Source organism: Tetrao urogallus, assembly GCF_951394365.1.
Source record: "Tetrao urogallus genome assembly, chromosome: 1".
NCBI classification, from domain to species: domain Eukaryota; kingdom Metazoa; phylum Chordata; class Aves; order Galliformes; family Phasianidae; genus Tetrao; species Tetrao urogallus.
In genome coordinates this window covers 134635366-134657187 of record NC_136813.1, presented here as the reverse complement: position 1 = coordinate 134657187, position 21822 = coordinate 134635366, and the positions used below count along the sequence as shown (strand labels likewise).

Sequence of the window (21822 nt, the reverse complement as noted above, 5' to 3'; positions counted from 1 at the left end):
AAGCAGCTGAGTGGACCACAATGTGCTTTTTTATTCATAGGGAATTTTAACAGAGATACATTGGGCCCAATGTGAAATGTTTTAACTGAAACAGATTTAAGTTTTTGTTTTGAACAGTTAAAAGAAAGAAGAGCCAAGTGGTAAAAAAAAAAATAAAATACAGCTAGAAGCTCAGGGAATTCATATTGTAATGCAGTCTGTTTACAGATTTTTTTGATCATTTTACTTCATCCTGAAAACATGGTTCAGCAGCTGATTTCAGGCTTCACTTTGCCCTTTATTGATGTCACTTTTATTGTGGGAAACAGATATTTTTTAAAAAGCCACGGATCAGTTTAGCTGTGTTGTGTTGGTTTCTGTATATGTCAAAACATATTTCCATTGGAAACATATTTGTGACTGAGGGTTCTTGCTTGTTTGAGAAGCGTTTTGAATAAAAACATCCAGGCTGCTCTGATCACTCTGCCTTTTGCTTGGAGGGTAAAACAGCATTTCAAAGCTGTTCAGTGTTCCCTTCTGCCCTGGAAGCATAAGGGAGCTGTAGGAGAAGATCTGATTTACAATCTCTCTGGGAGTTGTAAAGGTTCCTCGTGATGCCATCAGGACCTGCAGCAAATGAAAGGAAGATGTTATTTTCCAGCTTTCCATCCCATTACCGAGTGCCGAACAGCAGTGGTGGCTGGACAAGTGACTTGAGCTTTGTGTGTCACTTAATGAGCATGTGTAACTTGCTATTTCCTTTTCCCCAGACTGTACCCTCGCCATGCAAGTGCTCTCAACAACCTGGGAACACTGACCAAAGACGTGGTGGAGGCAAAGGACTACTATAGACGGGCCCTTCAGTTAAACCCTCAGCACAATCGAGCTCTCTTCAATCTCGGCAATCTGCTCAAGTAAGTTGTACACAGACCTGGGAAATCCAGATTCTCTCTGTGCACATCACCACAGTGGGTTTTCTGCTGACTGGTGAAGGAATGGCATTAGTTCTTACTGCTGGCACGGGGACAAGGCTTAGTCTGGATGTCCTTATGCTGTCTGCCAGGTCACTTCAGGTGCTGTTTACAGCGATGCTTCAGCTGGAGGGCATTTACTTGTTCCAAATTAGGCATCAAAAAAGGAGGAGTGCAAATCCAAACCAGTCACCTGAGATTTCCATCTCAATGAAGAGGTGTAAACCTTTCCAGTGAAGCAAGTCCTGTTGTTCAAAGGCAGGCATTTGATGCAGATCTAATGAATAACACATACCCAGCAGATCCCTCAGAGCAAGTTCCCCTTCTTGTTAGTTAGCTGTAACTGGAAGGTCTGCTGTGTAGTTTCAGTATAAGCACCTAACTTTTGAGGTGCTTGATGAGGCAAAAGAGGAGGTTCATCCAATTCCAGGGGTGGTGTGGGTCTGGTTTGAGGGGAAAGCTGGCTTACATCCCTGTCTGGTTCCTCTAATGAGCAAGAAAATGAGTTGATCAGCTCCTAATTTGATATGTTGTCATTTAGAGCATTACCCTTTAACAAGGAGAATAGCAATCATAATCTTGCAAATTAATTTGACTAACCATTTCTAAAGACTGAACTTAGATTTACAAGAAAAGCTTTGCTACTATGTTAAAAACTTCTAGAGGTGCAATTAAATAAAAATAATCTCTGTTAACCCACTGCTGTTTATTTTGACATGATAGTGTTGTGGGTTTTTCCCTTGCCTTGCCTTGCCTTGCCTTGCCTTGCTTGCCTTGCCTTCCATCACTTTGAGTGTGAAGTTTATGTGAAGGATATTAAGTAGATTGCTGAAGCTCTACCTGGCACATTTGGTAATGGAGAAGTGGTCAGACTAATACTGCTGATGGTTTGGGGTTAGACTATGGCAGATAAGTAGTTATGTAGAAGGCGGGTTAGTGCTTTACTGGAAATACTCAAAAGAAAGGTAAAGATGGCCTTACTGCAAGATAAATGAAAAGTCTGTATTATTTGTGATATTTGGTTGATTGAAATTAGCCTTAGGTGGCAATGCTGTTTAAAAATATATATTGTCTTCTTAATCCATCTCATCTACTTTAGTTACTATTCTCTGTGATTTTTTTTTCTAAATATAAAATATTAATACAAAAAGACAAAAGGCAGAAGCAGCATTGGGATATTTTCTGTCAATAACACTTAAATCTGGCAAGCTGATGGGCTCTTATGACCCAGCAGATGGGCAGAAACTGGATTTGTTGCGCTGGCAAAGCATAAAGGAGGCCTGTGGGAAATTGTCTTAGAACTGCTGTTTGTTTTGTGTGCAATATGTCATGTTTCTTCCTGATGTGATATTTAAGACACTGTGTGATACATCAGGTTGTGTGTACTCTGCATCCTTCTGTAGTGCCACATACTGCGATATGTTAAAGGTGTATGATATTTCTGCTGATCTCCTTTAAAACAAAGCTCTCACGTTCCCTCTCCCCTTTTCCCATACCTATTTGCTTCTATTTTCTAAACTTTTTTTAGGCTTCCAAAGCAGCCCTATTGCATCTGAACGCACTGAAGGTATTAATTATAACAGAAAATGGCTGTATGTTATGCTTAGGTAGAATTCCTGGTGAGGGATTAGCACATATACGTGTAATGCAGAAGCACCAGCACTTCTGCATAAGGTTTACTAATCCTGAAGGAAGAACACAGAGGCAAGTTATCATTCATCAGTTTAATAGAGAGGTTCTCATGTTACTAGGGGTGGCCAGTCAGTTCATCTCCTCCAAGTTCTCAGTACTGGTGGCTGCTTACTGGTACAGTGTCTGCCCTGGCATTACCCCCAGTGGATACCAGTGGTGGCTGGCTGCCAAGATGCCATGCCGCCCCTTAGTACTGTGGCCATATATGTAACAGCAGGAGACAATAAGGCATCACGTATCAGGATAAGAAGTGGAGTCATTCACAGAGAGCAAGGAGATTGATTTAGCAGTTTCTACAAGCAAGTTTCTTTTAGCCACATGCAGAAGCTAGAGGTAGTTTACTTGTGTTCCCAAGCTAACACGAGCCCTTTCTCACAGGCTAGTTGCCTACTCAGGCTGTGATTTGTATTTTTCCACAACATGTAAAGCAGATGCTGTGTAAGAAGCAGGTAACGGTGATAGGATGAGAAGGAATGGCCTTTAATTGTGTCAAGGGAGGTTCATGTTGGATATTAGGAAACACTTCCTCTTACAAAGATTGATACTGTATTGCAGCAGGCTGCCCAGGGAGGTGGTGGAGTCACCAAGTGTTCAAGAACCGTGTGGATGTGGCACTAGGGACATGGTCAGTGAGCATGGTGGGGATGGGTTGGACTAGATGATCTTGGTGGTCTTTTCCAACCTTAGTGATTCTGTGACTCTGTGACTTTCTACCAAGTTATCCTTTTATTCAGCCTGATCTGGAGAATGCACTGAGAGACTGTGTTTTACTGGGAAGAAACCAGTGCTGTGCTGTGGGTATAAGGCGAGCAGAATTATGCAGACACTAAATGCTATTATAATCTAGGTAATGAATTGAAATTTGCAGAATATTACAGGCGGATATTGCATTCTGGCTGTGACATGAGACGTTAGAAAGGGTGTTTTGATATTTAAACTGATGGCAGTGAGAAGATAAAAGGTCAGGACATAGAAAGGATTTTCTGTTCTCTTAACAGAGGCTATGGTGATAGCCAGATATACTATACCAGATACAGAGCAGAAAGAGTTTGCAACATCCAAATCTTGTCTAGTAACTGCATTTTGTATAATGGGACATGTAACAAAATGGTCTGGCGTGGAATTCCCAGTCAAATTCTGCTGCATTCCTTACACCCACTCAAATCTGATTGCAGATTCAAGATTTCACCTCTGCGGTGCTGGGAAAGGGGAACTCCAGGGCTTTGGAAAGATGGGATTGCTGTTCCCATCCAGGAATCTGCTGCTCATTACTGCCTGGATATAAGCTGTCTGTTCAAGCATCTGTTCCTGTGATTTAAGCTTGAGTAAAAATTTGTTTGGAGAAAAACAAGATGGAAATTTTTCATTATTATTATTTTGTTTTCTCTGGATACCCTTGATTAGAAAGAGATTCCATTTTCTGTTTGCATATGATGAAGAAAACTGCATGCCAGAAGATGAATGTTCTCAAGAATCAAACAAAGGCTGAATAGACCACTGGTTTTGTTTACATATTCTAAAATAAAGTTGTATGTCATCCTTTTCTTGCCTACCATAAATATTGGACAGTGGATAATTAAACAACACAGACAGATATCTTAGTTAAAATAGCCCCAGAAGGTGGCCTGCCTAAAAGTGAGAAATCTCTTTTTCCACTTTCATGTTCCAAAGCAGCTCAATGCTTTCGTTTTCTTTCAGTTTCCTGCTACATAAATACTTAGCTCCTCTATATAGATTCAGCTTTGTTTACTTGCAGCTTGAAAAACTGAGATAAATATCTATCATTCAGAATACCTCACATAAATTTATAGCCCGTGGGATATTCTGTAAAGACACAAGAAATAAAATATTATGAACATTTGAAGTAAATATTTAGGATCTCAGCTTTCTTTTGCAGAATGGGAGAGAACTTACTCTTTGCTGTACTCTCTCCATACGTAAAGCACTCTAATATTCAGTGCAGCATTTCTGATGAAGAAATGCCTCATAACTCTTATGAGTTATGAGCTTTCAGAGTCTTTTGGCTGAATTTTCAATGAAGAGGTGAAGTGCCTAGAAACAGTCTCCCATGAGATCTTGAGTTTATTCAAAGGGATGATTCTCTTCTGCATGTAGAGTCACAAAAATGCGTTTTTTACTCTTATTTGTTCCAAGTTTAGTGAACCCATCTAGTCAGAGTAAGGATTGCCTGCCTTCCTAAAACAGGCTTTTGGGTATGTATGTATTTGAATGTGCTAACATGGGCTTCTCTAAGTGTCCGAAAATACTGGAAAGCATCAGGTAGATGTTATGTGTATTGAGGATCAAGATCTTTCAGAAAGTGAAATGTTCCTTCCTTCTTTTCGAAGAATCAAACTGAACAACAGTGTTCAGTGATGCTACATCTGGTTTTCTGGATGATTTCTGGTTAGAATACTCTCTATTGCTTGAAGTGCTGAAGTTGTACCACAGCATCACATACATATTTTATCTCACTTAAAAACAAACAAACAAAAACAAAAGCAAAACAAAAACAAACCACAAAAAACACTGGCAGCATCAAGTTTACTATAGATTCAAAGAGTAAATCAGATTGAAATGAACCTCTTGGAGATCATTCAGTCAGTCCCACAGCTCAAAGTGAGTCAGATTGGATCATATTGCTCAGGGCTTTGTCCAGGTGAATCTTGAACATCTCCAAGGACAGCCTAGACCTCTCTGCTGGCCTTCCTCCAGTATGATCATGCCTTTCTTCCATGAGAGTGCCCAACACTAGGCATTGCTTCAGTCTCATAAATATTGTAAAAAAGAGAAGGGAGTTGTCCTATTTCACCATCAAGGGCCAATGGCCAACATGTTGTCCGCCAGGACCTCCAGAGCCTTTCCTGCAGAGCTGCTTTCCAGCCTGTTGTCCCTCAGCATGTGCTGGTGCATGGAGTTATCCAACCCTGGGCGCAAGACATAAACTTTTGTTTTGTTCAACTTCTTGACTTTCCTTTCAGACCTGGTCCTTCTGAAAAGGTGCCCTTCCTTGCGCTGTATTGCCCACTGCCCTGGTTTGGTGTCATCCATCCACATAGCATAGAGGAAAACCAAAGGAGTGCATCTCAATTATCTGAATTGGCTTAAACCCAGGGATTTGAACAAGTTTAGGAGTTTCCTTTCAGACAGTTACACGCTACAAGCTTCCCTTGGATTATGGTGTAAAACTGAGGTGAGATGTTTAGAACTGTTGCGGAGTCCTTACTAACTTCTGTGTTTCTGGCTTTAAAGCAGTCAAACTAACTTCAAATTGTAAAGCAGATCTTGAAAATTAAAAAGTCCCCTAGAGCACTAATTCCTAGGTTACCTTTCTGTTGTGAAAGAAATTTGCTTCAGTGCTAATAATAGCCCACACAGCCCTCTGGATCCCCAGGCTTCTGGGGGGTAGTTTAAGCTGATGCTTCTCAAACTACTGGGCACTTGCAAAAATATGTAAGTGATGCTCCAAGGGGAAGAAGCTACTCTTTGCATTCATCTATACCATGCTGGTTGTGGAGGGCTGGAGACGGAAGAGGGAATTAGGAGAGGGCATTGGAAACCAATGTAATTTGGGGAGAAACAGGATTAAGTGATCGTAGGCTCCTTGTGTCAGTTGAGTTTGTTCTTCTCTCTGTCATGTTGAAAGTATATATTACCTAGCTTTTTCTGCCACAGATCCCCAGTTTGTGGTAAATCTTTGGTGTATTTGGTGTTAGTGTTGTATTGGACTGTTCTCCCAACATTCAGTGTTCTCCCAGATTGCATGAGATTTGTAAAAACTACAGCCATGATTCTGAAAAGTGCTGAATATGTTGGCCTTGGTCCAGGAAAGCACTTCAGCCAGTAATTAATTTTCAGCTTGCATACATAAAAGTTAAGTATGTGTTTAAGTGCTTGGCCAGAGCAGTAGGTATCTTGCAGGATTGAGCTCTCTGAGAAACTATTGAATCTGCTTTTTGTAATATAACTCAGGCTGTCACATAAAAAGATGCCATAATCTTTCCCTCTCTACCCCCACTTTCAGGAGACAAACATTGTTCTTGGATCAAACGAAGAAAAGACCATTTAGGAAAAAAAAGAGTAATTAGGAGGACTGCCCTATATTCCTAGAGCATGCTTGTGGTTAATGGGAACTTTTACTGCTGCTGAGCGGATCACTTAATCCTTTTATTTCTGTAGCTGGCATTTCCTACATTTTTGCCAAACATCAATACCTTTATGAAGCAGTCATCTGGTTTTGATTTATGAAAATGTGTCATGAAACTCCAGCCAAGGAATCAAAAAGTTTTATAAATTGACAAGCTAGCTGGTCTCTAATTAGTGCAGGGGAAAAGTGGTTCTTTATTTGTTTTTGATTCATTCGTGTAATTTATATGGAGCACCACTGGTAGAAGAAAAAGAGTAGCACAACTGTTTTCACTTAGCATAATGGACAGGCAAAATGTTCCTACAGTTATATAACTAGAAAAGGGAAAAATTCTGCAAAGCCACATATGTTATCAGCTGAAATTTGCACCTTATAAACAAGATCTGGTTACTTGACCCTGTCACTCAGATGAAATCTAAGCCCCAAGAGGCAAGGTGTTCACATACTTTCTCTGTTCCAGGGTCCTTTGTTTCTTTTTGTAAAACTTGCTATTCGTATTCCTTGTACACTCAGCACAAAGAAAATGTTGTTCCAGTCCAGCTAAGCATCCTTAGATGTTTGCTCAGGAAATCTTCTCGTTTTTCCAAGGGAAGGAATACAGAGTGGTACTGGTGAAATTGTAGCTTGAATAATAAAACATCCTTAGATTTTTGTTGAGGAAGGCTTGTCCTTTTTCCAGGGCAGTAAGTGTAAAGTAACTGGAAAAAATAATCTAGCTCATTAACAGAACCATTTTTCAGTATTCTCTGCTCATAATCCATAGGATCTGAAGAATAGAATCTTGTAGCCCTAACGATTGACGTGGCTAGGAATTATTTAATGAGATCCAATACTTTTTATTTAAAACATTAATGTAATGAACTATAAGCCTGGATATATAACAGCACTAGCAGTCTAGCAACTTGCAAAGATTCCACAGTGTTTTTAGGAAGTGAAAATGCTCTGCACCTCTGCCCTGCAGCTGTGGGAGCCAGGTTGCTGGCAGATATCCTATTCCCAGGTTACTTGGTGCCTCAGTCGCACAACTGGGGCCACATTAGCTGACTGCAGACCCACTGTTACCCCTGCCAGCATCCCCTCCTGGCATGCAAGTGACTTTCCAGGGACTCATACCTGAGAATGCTTTTGCTGTCCTTCGTGTATCTAAAGATCCTGATTGGATGGATTAGGTAGAATTTGGTTTATTTTCCAAAAGGAGAAATACTGAGAGTACAATAGGGCTGGAGAAGTTAACAAATCTAAAGGTTGTGACTTAACAGAGCATGTGGTCTGTGCTGATTACAGAACAGTCAAAATAAATTACTCTTTGCTCTTCACAGTGTGGAGTATTGAGGAATTCACCATTTGGAGAAGTTTTGTCTTCACTCTGTACACTGCATAATGCTCAGTATGAACAGTTATCAAAGGAGTAGACCAAACAGCAGATTCATTAAAACCTGTGTGTTCCCAGCTGCTGAGATTAAAAAACGTGTGGGTGCAAAAAGCACAAAGTCTCCAAATCGGTTGAGGAATTGCCCTGGTGAGCACGTTTCCCACTCTGGTATGAGGTAGAATGAGTTACTTCGTCTCTGCCAACGTGATACAGATACCTGTGTTGCTTCTTTCCTCAACAAGTGATCCATTTGCTTCTCTCTGGCTCCTTCCAGACATGTCTGACATCCATCTTCTTTCCTTTCGTAGCTTTCTGGGAAGGGAGAGGCATTTTTACAGCAGGGATGGGAGAAAGAGCCCACATTTGCTCAAACAGTGTGCTCTGCCTGTGAGCACCAGAGCTGAAGCAGGCAGTGCCTGTGCTACTGTTCTTGGTGTGCCTGCCATTCCAGTGACATACAGAAGTCATATCAGGGACATCTGCATCACCTATGGGAAAGAGTATGTGCCAGCAAGCAAAACTGAGCACTTATGCAGTGACCAGAGAGCCCACCCTCTTTCACAAGGTGGGCAGAATAGTTAAGTATGATGCAGGTGGTGCTGGGTGTGTGCATTGTGGAGAGGAGGCACAGGTGAATTATTTAGCCTTGCTGAAAAGAACAAGAGTCTTTCACATCTCTTTCAATGAGCTGTTCAGTGGGTAATCTGCTGCTAAAGAGCTTCTCTTTCTTTTTTTCCCCCCTCCCTCCTTGGCCTGCAGGTCTCAAGGGAAGAAGGAGGAGGCTGTAATCTTACTGAGGGACTCCATCAAATATGGCCCAGACTTCGCAGATGCCTACTCAAGCCTGGCCTCACTGCTGGCTGAACAGGTAACAGGCCTTATCTGGGGCTCCTGCTCCTCCTGAGGGCTGATGCACCAGTGCTGCAGTTGCAAAGTGGGAACACTCACTCTTCCTTTGCAGAGTGGAAACACTCTCACTTCACACATGTGCAGCAAGTGCACAAGCCTGGAGCTATCTGGAGAGATCTGTTGGGCTGCTGCTTTAGAGATGACTTGTTCAGTATGGAAGACAACTCTGTCTCAATGAGTAATTACACCCACGTGGTGTGATTCTGAACTAAATCACTGTTAAAATTGTGAATTCATGCACTTTCTTCTCCTCCCTACATCTTTAGCAAAGTCTTTATCTGCACCTTGAATGCTGACAGCACAATACGTGAGTGCCCCCTCCTCCCCCATGCACATCTACAGAGGTAACCTTGGGGTTTTATAAGAAAGCCCTCCAAAAGTAGGAAGAGCTAGAAACAAGATTTCTGAATTTCAGTTCTGCCCCTTGCATCTAACCCATCAGGATACAGCCCTTAATTACCACAGTCAGTGATCACATACAGTGGGTGGAGAGGCTCACTTGCTTTATGTTGCTCTTAATGAGCAGCTGTTCAATATTTGATTTAACCTCATTGTTCAATATGTGCCCCAGACCTTATTTACTGCACAGGGCCCAGATTGTGCTCTGGAGGCAGGATTACTCATTTCTTCATGGGCTTTTTCACCACGCTCATTGCTCAGGGCTCTCACTGCTTGCTGTGGTGAGGTAATTTCCTTCTAAAGGTCTCTGTGAGGTGAAATACTGTCTCCACATAGGAAAAGGGAAATTGAGGCATAAAAAAAAGTGTGGGTGCCCACACTGAGACCACCACGCCCTTCTTTCCTGCAAGCAGGCAGCAGCACATATGAAGGATGCTGTTTTGGGCACTGCTCCCATGGTCTGCAGCCACAACCAATAGCCCTAGTCTGGCCCTGTAATGGTGAGTGGTAAGGTCCTTGCACAGCAAACACGAGCTTCTACACAGCTTTTGAAAACTGATTTTTTTCTCCCTAGAATTTCAGATCTTACCATGGATGGGTAAGATCTGATGGGATGCTAAAGCTTTCTAAATAAAAGCTTGCCAAAATGCAAATACAGACACAACAATGGAATGCCATCTTTCACTATTTTCCATTAGTCTGGTTAATTAAATTTTCTCTCTGCAAGTGGATAAATTTCAGCTGAACTGTGGCTTTGGCTTCTTTAATGATGTAGACACTGCAAAATTCATCTATGATGTATACGGGTTACTTAAAGACATGCTATTTTATTTTCCATTTTAAATGACTTTCAAGTGCTTGAATATTATCGATATCAGCTGCAGGAATCTAGAAATATAGTATATGAATTGAAAGAAAAACCCTGTTGAATGGGAACTCTCCTTTGAATGAGCCCCTCCATGAGTCTCCTGCAAGTATAGGAAATGAGTTGTCTGCAGTAATACCTGGTTTTAATATTAATTGAATTTATTAATTAGAACCATCAGTTGTAAGGTCAACAGAGCAATAAAACGACTATAGAGCCCTGAGGTCTTTTGCCCAAAGGAAATGTCATTAGTAAGGCCTGCAATAATTCATCTGCTTTTATGTATAGTTCGTTCATCCTCTTGTGACTTGAGTAATTGCTGAGGAAGAAAAGATAGTTTGTAAGGTTTCTTTAGAAAATAACAACTTCCTGCAAGCTTTTAACACATTCTCATGTTCAGCCACAGCTGATGACTGCCTGATTGAGCACCTCCTTCTTCACACACCCGTCCTAGTGACCTTGGCAGGGATCCTACCTCAAACGTTTGAGAGAGGGACTGACGAGCTAAAAGCTGCACATTTAAATAACGCTCATGAAGTGATCACTTCTGTGACCAGCTTCTGCTCTTTCAGCTTCGCATTAAGGCTGAGAAAGAGGAAAAACCAGCTGAAGTGATACAGTAAAACAGTATCGGAACTGTAAAAAATACTGCAAGAGAAAAGTCTCCTGCACCATTCACCTGCTACATGCCATGATTGCCCTTTTCTCTCCTTGCTAGTTGATTCAGAAATCAGAGCCCACCTTCACACTGTATAGAAATTTATGTTGTTTGTTCCTTTTATAAGTGCATGCTCTCACTATTGCTCTCTGCTTGATAGCGTAACTCACAACATATTGCTGCTTTCCCCAGTCGTTTCAGTGGTACTAGAATGAGAAATCAAACATCTTTTGCCATTGTCGTGACCCTGTACAGTGGTTCCCCTCTGAACCAATGCAGCTACATTGTACTCAGAGGGTGGTGAGACCCTGGCACAGCTGCCCATAGAAGCTGTGGTGCCCCATCCCTGGGGGCACTCAGGGCCAGGTTGGATGGGGCCCTGGGCAGCTGGAGCTGCTGGGTGGCAGCCCTGCCCATGGCAGGGGGTTAGGACTGCATAGACTTATAAGTCCCTTCCAGCCCAAGCTGTTTCATGATTCTGTGAACACCTTCTTTCTAGCTTTTTCAGGTTTATCAGTCATCTCATACTACTGGATGGTTCTTTTCAAGCTCTAGTTTCTGGATCCAGAGGTTTCCTAGTATTTTTTCTTTTTTTCTGTTTTTCCTTTTTCTTTTTTGAAAGAATATTAGCCTACACTAGGAAAAAGAAACTTTTTAACCCACTTAGTTGCAGAAGAGAGCCTGCTCAGGCATATCCGCACTGAAAATTCAAGTCATAAGAAAAAAAAAGCAACAGAAAAGTAGGCTTAAAAACCCTACAGTTTAACTGAGAGATCCTTACGTGCATAATTTTTCTAATATCATAAAAATCTCATACATTTTTAAGCCTGTCTTATGAATTTTGTGAGCTTGATGAATGTTTCATGGAGGGCTGGGAAGTGGCGTTATTAAGTGTTAATGAGAATCAAGCCTTGATGAACTTAGAGCATTTCTCCTCGAAAGAGGAGCGGCTGTGAGGGGGAAATCTCTGGCAGAAAGAGATGGGCCCACCCTTCCCCACTTCTGACTGCTCTCAGTACAAATGCTTTGTTAGAGAAATCATTCCAGACTCTGCACTGAGCCTGAGGCGTGCAGGGTTAGGATGTTAGATGCCAAAAAAGCATTGTACAAATGCGCGTGCAATGCAACCGTGACAAAAATGCTAAAAGTGCTTAGAATCAGGCAGTGGGAATGCTTTGAGATGGCACTCTGCTGCTAATCCAGATTAGCACAGCCCTGTCTTGCTTCAAGATCGGGTTTATGGTCGATAAATAATACAAAGGAAACTGACATCCATGCATACAAAGCCGTACTCGTCTGCTGCAAATTAAAATTAGAGGAAAAGAAATCAATACAGAAAAACTTCAAAATATACCTGTTAATGCATGTCTAACACACACACTTTCTCAAGAAGTTACTGTTCATTTCAGTCAGTTCTGATGGTTGCTTCACATTTCCTGACCCTGCAGGATAATGACATCAAATTCACATAAATACATGCACGATGTCCAAACTTAAGCACTTTTAAAAAATGTGTTTCTATGTTTTATCCCACCCTATCTTTCTGCTGGCTGACCTTCATCACGTAAATGTGAAAGCACTTAACCATGACAAACCATTTGCTTTCATCAAGCCATAGTCTTCCAGTGCTATTAATTCCAGCTTTCCAGTTCTGAAATAGGAGGTGAGAAAGGAGTCTGTTCATTTAAACAGCTACAGACCCAATGCTGCTCTCAGGTTCACCCTTTAAATCCAGAGGAAGCCCAGTACGCTCTGGGATTTGCAGGACTGGAGGAGAGTTCACAGTTGGACTGAACAGCAAAACCAGTTCTGCTTCACACAGAGAAGTGGACCAGGATCCCAAAACCAGTACTTTTTCAGGGACCGCCTTGACAGCCAGACATTGAGCCAAGAAGACACTGTGCTCTTGACACCAGGCTGTCAGATGCCAATCACAGAGAGCATTGGTGGGACAGGGAGTGAATGGATCCATCTCATTTCAGCTCCTCTGCATAAGGTCTGCTGTGGTGTTGCCAGGCTTTCCTTATAGGGCTTTGAATGGTTGATTTTGCCTGGGAGCTTTGTTAGGAGATTGTGAGGTTTGTCACCATAGGGCTGCTCCATAGAAGCGGAAAAATTGGGAAAAAAAAGTCTTTGCCTCAGGAGTTTTACCTGGCATCCCTCCATACTGCTGTTTTCCATTGCGAGCAACCATCCTGCCCTAAGTACACCCAACAGCAAAACTCTGAGCTTAGGTGGGAGGAAAACCTTAATAAGTGGTGCTAGTGAGCATGTGGGCAGCTGGCACGTACTGTCTGGCTGGAGGGAAATGGAAACCTTATTAAGTTGCTATTTGATCCAAACTAGATGCCTTGTTTCTGTTTCAGGACCTGCTGCCTATAGCTCAGGCTAGACGGGTCACAGCTGGTGGGACACTTCCATAAGCAGGGTGTTCCCAAAGGAAAGATGTGCATTTTTCAGAAATGCTCTGCACCTACAAGTCTCCTTGAAATCTATGCAAAATGTAAGAGCTCAGCCTATTGGAGAATCAGCAATAGCACATCCCATCAGTCCCAGGGAGGTACATCTCACACACTGATAACACCTGTTTTTCATCTCAATCTGTCAGGTTTTCCCCACTCTTCCATCACCCCCAGTCCTCCTCCTGCTTCCCTCATTGCCTTGTGCAAGCTCCCTATCCCTCAGCTGTCATGCACACCGAGCTTTCATTTCTTATTTTCCCTGCTGCTCAGGGAATGAAGAGCAGAGCTCCTGAGGGGGAAAGTTAGCCAGCAAGATGCTCATTAAACAAATAAATTAAAACATATCAGCTCCCAAATGACAGATTGGTAACAGAACCAATATGACCCCTGTCGCTATGTGTTTCCCAGCTGGGTGCGTGCTAGCTGAGGCTCACTGGCATTGCACACAAATTGCCCAACCTTTTCCAACTGATGTTTTTGTTTCACAGGTAGCTCCAGTTGTGAATGCATGGGGGGAAAGCTGTTAGGATTGCTTTGGCATACCAGAGTGCAGATATATTATGTCTTTGTCACAGGGTAAAATGTTGGCTGCTCAGAAGCCAGAGGCCATGTTCCCCTGCTAAGGGGCTTAGAGGGGGAGGGCTGGTGCCTGAGCTCCCTGTATGGCAAGGGGAGCACACTGGTGGTGCCAACATGGGCACTGCCTCAATCTCCTTTTCCTTTGGAAAAAAATTCTCAGAAGGATTAATGCTGCAGTGGCACAGGCTGCCCGGGGTGGTGGTGGAGTCACCGTCCCTGGAGGTGTTCCAGAACCATGAGGTGTGGCACTGATGGACGTGGTTATTGGGCATGGTGGGGATAGGGGGATGATTGGACTGGATGATCTTACTGGTCTTTTCCAATCTTAATGATTCTGTGATTTTGTGATCCTGTTTCAAGGAACGGCTGAAGGAAGCAGAGGAGGTCTACAAGACTGGCATAGAGAATTGTCCAGAGAGCTCCGATCTGCACAACAACTATGGTGTTTTCTTGGTTGATACTGGTAAGTGAGATGGAACAAAGGATTTTCTCTCTCGGGATGATTTGCTTTGATTATTTTATTCAGCACTATACTTCTAAAAGAGTTTCAAAAGGTACTGCAGAGCAGTAGCTGTGCCTCTACTGTAGCTTAGAAATAAATATCTCTGCTCTCTTGAGCTGGCAGTGTTCTGAAATGTGTAGTCAGTGCACTCAGTGTGCAGCAAAGGCATTCAGCCTGCATGTTTCCTCCACTGTTTCTCACCATCTTTGCACAGGCAGTTCTCTCTTCAATTCGAGCTGGGCAGCACCCTAACAATTCTGCAGTTTCTCTGGGATAGCAGGCAGCATCAAGTAAAACCTCAGTTTAAAACCCTAGGCACACAAGTGGATCATTATTGTCTTTGAAGCACTTGCAGCTCTTTAGTGACAAAGCAGCTCTTTGACTAAAGGTTGAGTGCCACTGCTATAAAAACAAATATGGCTTTTAAACCACAATCCTTTGTGAAAACAAAATGTAAGATACTATGGGGTGAATTGATTTCTCAGGGGCTCCATAATGACATAGAAAGCCTTTCTTTTTCTGAGTTCCTGGTTCCCATCCAACTTCCATGGACTCAGGCACTTCCTGGCATCCACATAAAACGCATCTGCAGTTGCCACCTCTTACTGACAGCTTTATAAGCTTCCAAATCTGAGCTGACAAAGAGTTAGTGGAAACCAAGCTATTCCCTGAAGTCTCTCCAGAACAGAGCTCTGACTCAGTGGAGAAGCACCATAGACTTGCAGTGGGTTGCTGCTGCTGGTTCAGTCCCTTTCGCACTGTGCACAGCTCTGGTGGTGCTTGGGAAGCAAGGACAATGGCAAAGGGCCATGCCCTTCTGTGTGCAGCTGGCTGTCCTCCCTCTGAGCTGACACTCAGCCATCACTCTCCTATGGTACCAATGTAAAATAAATATGAAGCCAACAGGAATATTCATCATTGAAAAATGCCTTGCAGCAATAATGACAGGCACTGAGATCCTGAATTTGCGCACTGGCAAAATTCAAGCTTGCAAATGATAAAAACTCCAGCATTGTACTCCTCTCTCTTTCACAACCCAGATGAACAGCCCTATGCCTGCCAAAAATTTTGGTTCAAATGCAGTGCAGCACTCTTTCTTTTTTGCACTTGGGTGTTCTGCCAAAGTCCAAACTAACTTTTTCTGTTTTATTACTACACTTCCCTACACACAAACAATAGGAAAAAAAAAACAAAAAACCATTGAATTTCAAAACTGAAATCTTGACAAGTAAATTACCTCTAGGGAGACATGGTAAAGTGTGAAGGAGCTGTGAGGGACTCAGCCTGTGTTCCCCCCAATGGACACTGGAGAATGGCTGTGATGCACCATCCTGGGAACCTGCAGGTTTTGTGCAAGGACCTCCAGCAAGTGTCAGCTCTGGAGATATGTATCTCTAGGTGACTCTGCAGTGAATAGGGATGCTCAATGTATCTCCCTTCCTGATTTGTGTAGTAATTTACTTTGAACAGGACAGGCATTGGTTGACCTTGAGGACTTCAGTGCTCGCCTAGCTGCTTTCCTGGCCTGTTTTGTAGGTGTGGTTTTCACAAACCTCCATCTCCTCAGCAGTGGAAGCAGAGTGAGACTGCTGCTGGATGCTTTAAGAAATCTTACCCTAAAGGATAAGCAGTTGGTCTTTGATGAATCTTAAGTGCTTCTAAATCTCCCGATAGACTTCTCCAGATCTCCTATAGAGGAAATAACCGAGGAGTGTTAATGGTACTTTTATGTTGCGTAGATAATCTCAAGAAAACCAAACTTTGTCTAGAAAGCTGTGAAAATAAAATTCCCACAGCAGCTTATGTTCAGTGCTCGAACACACACAGGCTGTTTCAAGTTCTGTTTTCCAGCTAGAAATTGAATTAAATTATTTTTGAGAGATTTGGCTTAAAAATGCCAATTCTGTAACGTAGGGATGTCCAATCATTTGGCTTGCCTGAGCAGCACTGAATGAGGAGGAATTGTTTTGGGCCTCATATAAAGTATATCCTATAGTTAATGTGCAAAAGTAAACTTTTGCTTCATTTGCTTTTACATATTTAATTAAAACATAAAAAGAAAGTGGGTTGGAAGTGTAGGCAGTCTAATGCTTTGCTGATGGACACAGATCTGTGAGTATCAGTTTTCACCACCAGATTAGTTTTTCTAGACTATACGAACCAATTAAACCCACACTGTAGCTCAATTTACAGTATTTGCATTATTGAAATATTGGGACTTTTTACTGTGCCCCATTCATTTCTTCAGTAGCTGCTTAATGGGTTCTGCACTGCAGGGTCCTTCTTGAGGACAGACACTGTTTAGATAAATAAAAATATACTACAAGAAATAGCACTGAAGTTGATGAATGAGTGGTCTGGCACCTTTCTTCCATTCAAGTTGAGCATTGGCATTTCCTAAAAGTACAGGACACCAGTGAATTATTTTGGGCTTTCGGAGGCGTTTGCAGTCTTATATTGTGGTGGTGATGATGTCATGGCCTGCGGGACCTTTCCCAGGTAGAGCGTTTCTCACAGTGAAGCAGTGCCACCCAATGGCACTGAAGCACAGAGACAGGGCCAATGTGCTCCAGAGTAGGCATCCAGACACCTGTGGGCTCAGACTTATTGCACCGAGCTGGGAATGAGCTACTGGCAGCTACTCCCATGCACAATGCGTAAAGACTGAGCAGGACCAACACTAAAAGGTGGTAAGGAATAGTCTCTGATTTGAAACGGCCTAAACGATTTGCAATGTTGGGGCTGCAAGGAACATTGGTGGCTTGTTCTCTGTGCCTCTGTGGACCGCTCTCTCAGAGCCAGTGGTTTACGCGTACGAGGGTGCTTTCATGGGAGGTGGGACACACAGGGGTTACAACCCTTCGAGTGGGATAGGATGGGCTGAAGCACTGGTGTAAAAGTGTTTTCTTCTCCAGGGGCTCCTGAAAGAGCCGTGTCCCACTACAGACAGGCCATCCACCTGAGCCCCACGCACCACGTCGCCATGGTCAACTTGGGCAGGCTTCACCGCTCCCTAGGTCAGAACAAAGAGGCTGAGGCATGGTACAAGCGGTAAGGAACTGAAGTGGGAGGATAAAGTTTCCCTTGACCCTCCATATGGCTCATTTCTGCTGAAATGCCTGTGATACTTGAAACTGTCAGTGCATGCTTGGATTCTCCATCCATTCAAAATCAGATTTATTTGGCTACTTCTTGTGAGAAGTGCTAGGCAGCACTGACTGAGGCCTCCAGGCTGAGCACGCTGCTGCTTTTGGGTTGGGTTTTTTCCAGAGGCATGTTCTAACAACAAGGTCAGAGGTGTTTTCAATAGTTTGAGCAGATTTTTAGTGCTATTCCCACTGTGCTGAGAGTTGCTGTGTGAGTGATGTGCCAGTAACAGCTATAACTCCTACATAGCCCTGCCTTCTTTTTGGCATCCCAACCTGTGCTTGTACTCCCTGCCCCTGCCAGCTATCCCAGCACCCGCTGTATGCTCATATGCACTTTGGATTTGGCCTCTCCCTCTTGGATGGCTGGAGAAATTGCTGCTGTGGGCACACTTATCCCTCCCCATGACCTTAAAATCAAGCTTCCCATGGTGGGATGAGAATGCCATGCAGAGTGGAGGGCTTTACTGCTCCATCTCAGTGCAAGCCACAGCTCATTCTTCTTTGATTTCCACATCACCTGGAAACATCTCTTCTCAAATTCCAGGGCATTGAAGGTATCCCGCAAGGCTGAAATCCTGTCCCCGCTGGGGGCTCTGTACTACAACACAGGGAGATATGAAGAAGCTTTGCAAGTTTACAGAGAAGCAGCATCACTGCAGCCTTCAAACAAAGAGACCCGACTGGCTTTGGTGAGTATGGGGTGGGCATGGCCAAGCCAAGGCCACCTGTGGAGCCCGCTGCCCACATTAGTGTGGCCAGAGGCTCAGAGCTTGGTGCTATCTCCATGCCAGCCATCCAGTGACCATCTCTCCCACTCTATTTGTTTCCTTCTCATTTCCTGTCAACCTCAGAACATGTGTCTCAGCCACTATCTTTCCTGGCTGTGTTTGGCCCTTCCATCCTTCCTAGAGGTGCTGCCTCTTAACACCAACTCCTGCCTCAATGGAGCCTAGCACCAGCACTATATATTAGTTAGCTGAGCTTTTAAAATCATAAGACTTAATATGACTCCACAGGCCCAGGTGTTAGCAATGATGGGGCGGACGAAGGAAGCAGAGAAGATGACAAACCATATACTTGATGAAGATGTGGAGTGCCTGGAGTGCTACCGCCTTCTGTCAGCCATCTACAGCAAGCAGGAGCACTATGCTAAGGTACCGTGGTTGCAAGATACCCTTGTCTAGAGGGCTCACATATAGAATTCCATCTCTCCAGAGATGTCATGTCCCACAGCACACAGGAGATTTTTTTTTTTCCACTGTGCATCATGGTTTTTGAAGTTTATGAGCACTTCCTGCTTGTGTTGCACTCAGCCCTGTTGCCCATCAGCCATAGGCGTCTAAAAAACCCATTTCCACATGCAATAACTGTGGGGCAAACAAGGGAAGGAAAATGACTTGTTGCTTTTCTGGCTCGTTTTCTTAGAGGCCTTAGTAGTGGTGAGACCATCAGAAGGGGAAGGGCATAGAATACAGTGATTCAGTGTCCTCTTGCTTTTTCACAGGCGCTTGAAGCTATAGATAAAGCTCTTCAGCTAAAGCCAAAGGACCCGAAAATCATATCAGAGCTCTTCTTCACTAAAGGAAACCAGCTGAGAGAACAGAATCTCCTTGATGAGGCTTTTGAGGTATGACTGCTCTAAGCCCCCTGTATAGTTGTATAGGTTAAAATATTAAGTTAACTCTTTGTGTCTAATACTCCATGATATACCTTGGCTGTTGGCTTTGGTTATTTATCAGTTCATCAGTAGTACAGCTAAAGATAAGGAGCAGCCAACTTCACTAGTTAGTTAGAACTTTTCTCCTCAACAGAGGGCTGCTTTCTACCCTTCACATCTATCTTTTTTATTCCAGTGTGAAAATACAGCTTCTTGCCTTGAGAGATTAATTATGGAGTCATGGTGGGACCATAGTAGAGCTCAGGCACTGACCAGACCCTTGATCTATCCTGCCCCAGCCCCTCTCACTGGCAGTGGCAACTCCAGGTGGCTCAGCTGAAAGCTCAGGGACCTGTGAGAGCTCGCAATGTCGTTATATCTCACCTCATTAACTAATAGCTGATAGACTGGCTTATCCTGTAGAACAGAAGGCTTGACAGCTCAGAAATTATGTTAATGCTGAATAATAACACAGACAGTTATGTTACTGGGACGGATCAGACTATTCTCAGTATCCCTAGAGACATGTAATCCTAGTTTGAATTCTCTTCTGTTCTGAAACAGTAAAAACAGTGCTGACAGAGTCCACAAAATCTTTTTTGCTTGTCCAGAGTACAGTGGCAGAAGCAATGGGGAGGAATAGAGCTGCGCTCAGGTGCTTGTGGAACTCATGTGAAGGTAGCTTTACCATAGTCTGCAGTCAGCTCCAAATTAAAGCCTTGCAGAGGGAGTGCACACTTCATTATTTTTGTGTGTTGTTCCAGTGCTGCTTTTGTTCAAAGATCCAGGCTCCTAACCTAAAAATGTTTCATATTTATGTAGAACTATAAACGGGCTGTGGAGCTCAATTCTGACCAAGCTCAGGCCTGGATGAATATGGGAGGCATTGAGCACATCAAGGTATGTTAATTTTGCTTTTCTTTAAGCTGTCAGCTGCAGGGACTACTTGGGACAGAAAGCTAAATTTTCTTCAGATTGCCAAGAGTTGCACATTTATGCACCTGTATGGATCAGTAATCGTCCTTGACATATTCTATCCAAAAAACAGGAAAGTCTATACAATCCCAGCTAGATTTTCCCAACCAAATTGCTTAGAAATATTTAATATAAATCCCATGTTTTTAAGAGGACAGGCTGCAAGGATCAACCTGCCCATCTCTTATGTTTCTGTGCCCGAATTATTGACCTACCTTAGAAAAATTTCACAGTGAGCCAACTTCCAAAATTCCTTTCTACCTAATAAGTTTAGTAAAGATGTCTAATGCAAAAGACTGACATGAAATTATGGAAATAGCCAGCTTTCTTATCTTTGTGAATTCTTTAACATATAACTATGATTTGGGTCTTAAGGATTCACACTGTGTGACATCCTCCAGGTATTCTCCAAGTAAAATTAACTCTTCTGGTACAGTATAATGGGAAAAATGTAAATCCACTTTTTGCCATGTGTTAGTTTGAATTTAAGTCTACAGCACTCGGTGATCTGTTTCACAATGAAATATTCCAGCTACATAATAATATTCTGTTTTATAAACACTTTTCTCTTGGTATTACAGTTTTCACTTTTCCCAAGCAATGAACTTTCTATGCCAGGGAATACAAATGCAACCTGTCACTCATTTTCTTTGTAGGGAAACTACATCACTGCCCGTGGCTACTATGAGAAAGCTTTGCAGCTGGTACCAAACAGCAAGTTGCTAAAGGAGAATCTGGCCAAGCTCGATCGCTTGGAGAAACGGTTTCAGGAAGTCCAGGAGAAAGATCAGACATAGCATTCAGTCACACCAGTGGAAAGAAACTCGTACCCCTTGGAGAAGAATGCGGTGGAAGCCTATTGCTCAAAGTGACACTGAAGGAATTTTGGCAGGACTCAGAGTTACGGAAGGCAATTTTTGAATGCATGCTTACGTTTGATCAAATAACAGGAGGCACTCTGCTCCTGTGGGACATGCTGGAGAATTACTTAAAACCTTCCTTTAATCCAGATTTATGTTTAGGCTGAACCCATTTTAATCACACCGTGAGTGGTGGGACATATAACTCCAATATCATGGTTATCACTAGGGAAGCCATGGGGACAAAGCACTCATTCATTGAAGCAGGGGTGAAATAGCACCTCCTGTTCCTCAACACAGGCTGACCTTGTCCACAGAGAGCACCACTGATGAGCTTTGTTGCAAGTGCTGCCAGGTCCATCTGGGCCAGGAAGGATGGTCCTATAGGTCACATAAAAAGGTTTCAAAGGGTTGATGGTGAGGAAATGGTGGCCACTGATACAGCTCTAAATGTGACTTGAAGATGATTCTAAAGAAAGGGAAAGCAGTATCTGAATACCACCCTAGAAGGATAATTGAACAACAGGGCCAAATGACCCTTTGAGGAAAAACCTCAGTGGAATGTTTTATGCATATGATAGTCATTTTGTAATAATTTGGGTACATGATATCAGTATTGTTAAATACCATGTAGCTTTACCCTTTG

The 21822-nt window shown here is 42.9% G+C and overlaps 1 protein-coding gene across 1 annotated transcript in view; it reads left to right on the top strand.

Moving 5' to 3' along the window:
* Window positions 1-21113, top strand: part of TMTC1 (transmembrane O-mannosyltransferase targeting cadherins 1) — a gene marked incomplete at both ends in the record, with an annotated part of 147349 nt that extends 126236 nt beyond the window's left edge. The window contains 9 exons of the mRNA XM_079549549.1: window positions 750-893; window positions 8921-9029; window positions 14394-14496; window positions 17451-17586; window positions 18229-18373; window positions 18701-18838; window positions 19189-19311; window positions 20164-20241; window positions 20973-21113. Coding sequence (XP_079405675.1) covers window positions 750-893; window positions 8921-9029; window positions 14394-14496; window positions 17451-17586; window positions 18229-18373; window positions 18701-18838; window positions 19189-19311; window positions 20164-20241; window positions 20973-21113 — 1117 coding nt within the window. The remainder of the gene's footprint in view (window positions 1-749; window positions 894-8920; window positions 9030-14393; window positions 14497-17450; window positions 17587-18228; window positions 18374-18700; window positions 18839-19188; window positions 19312-20163; window positions 20242-20972) is intronic.
* Window positions 21114-21822: the final 709 nt, after the last annotated feature.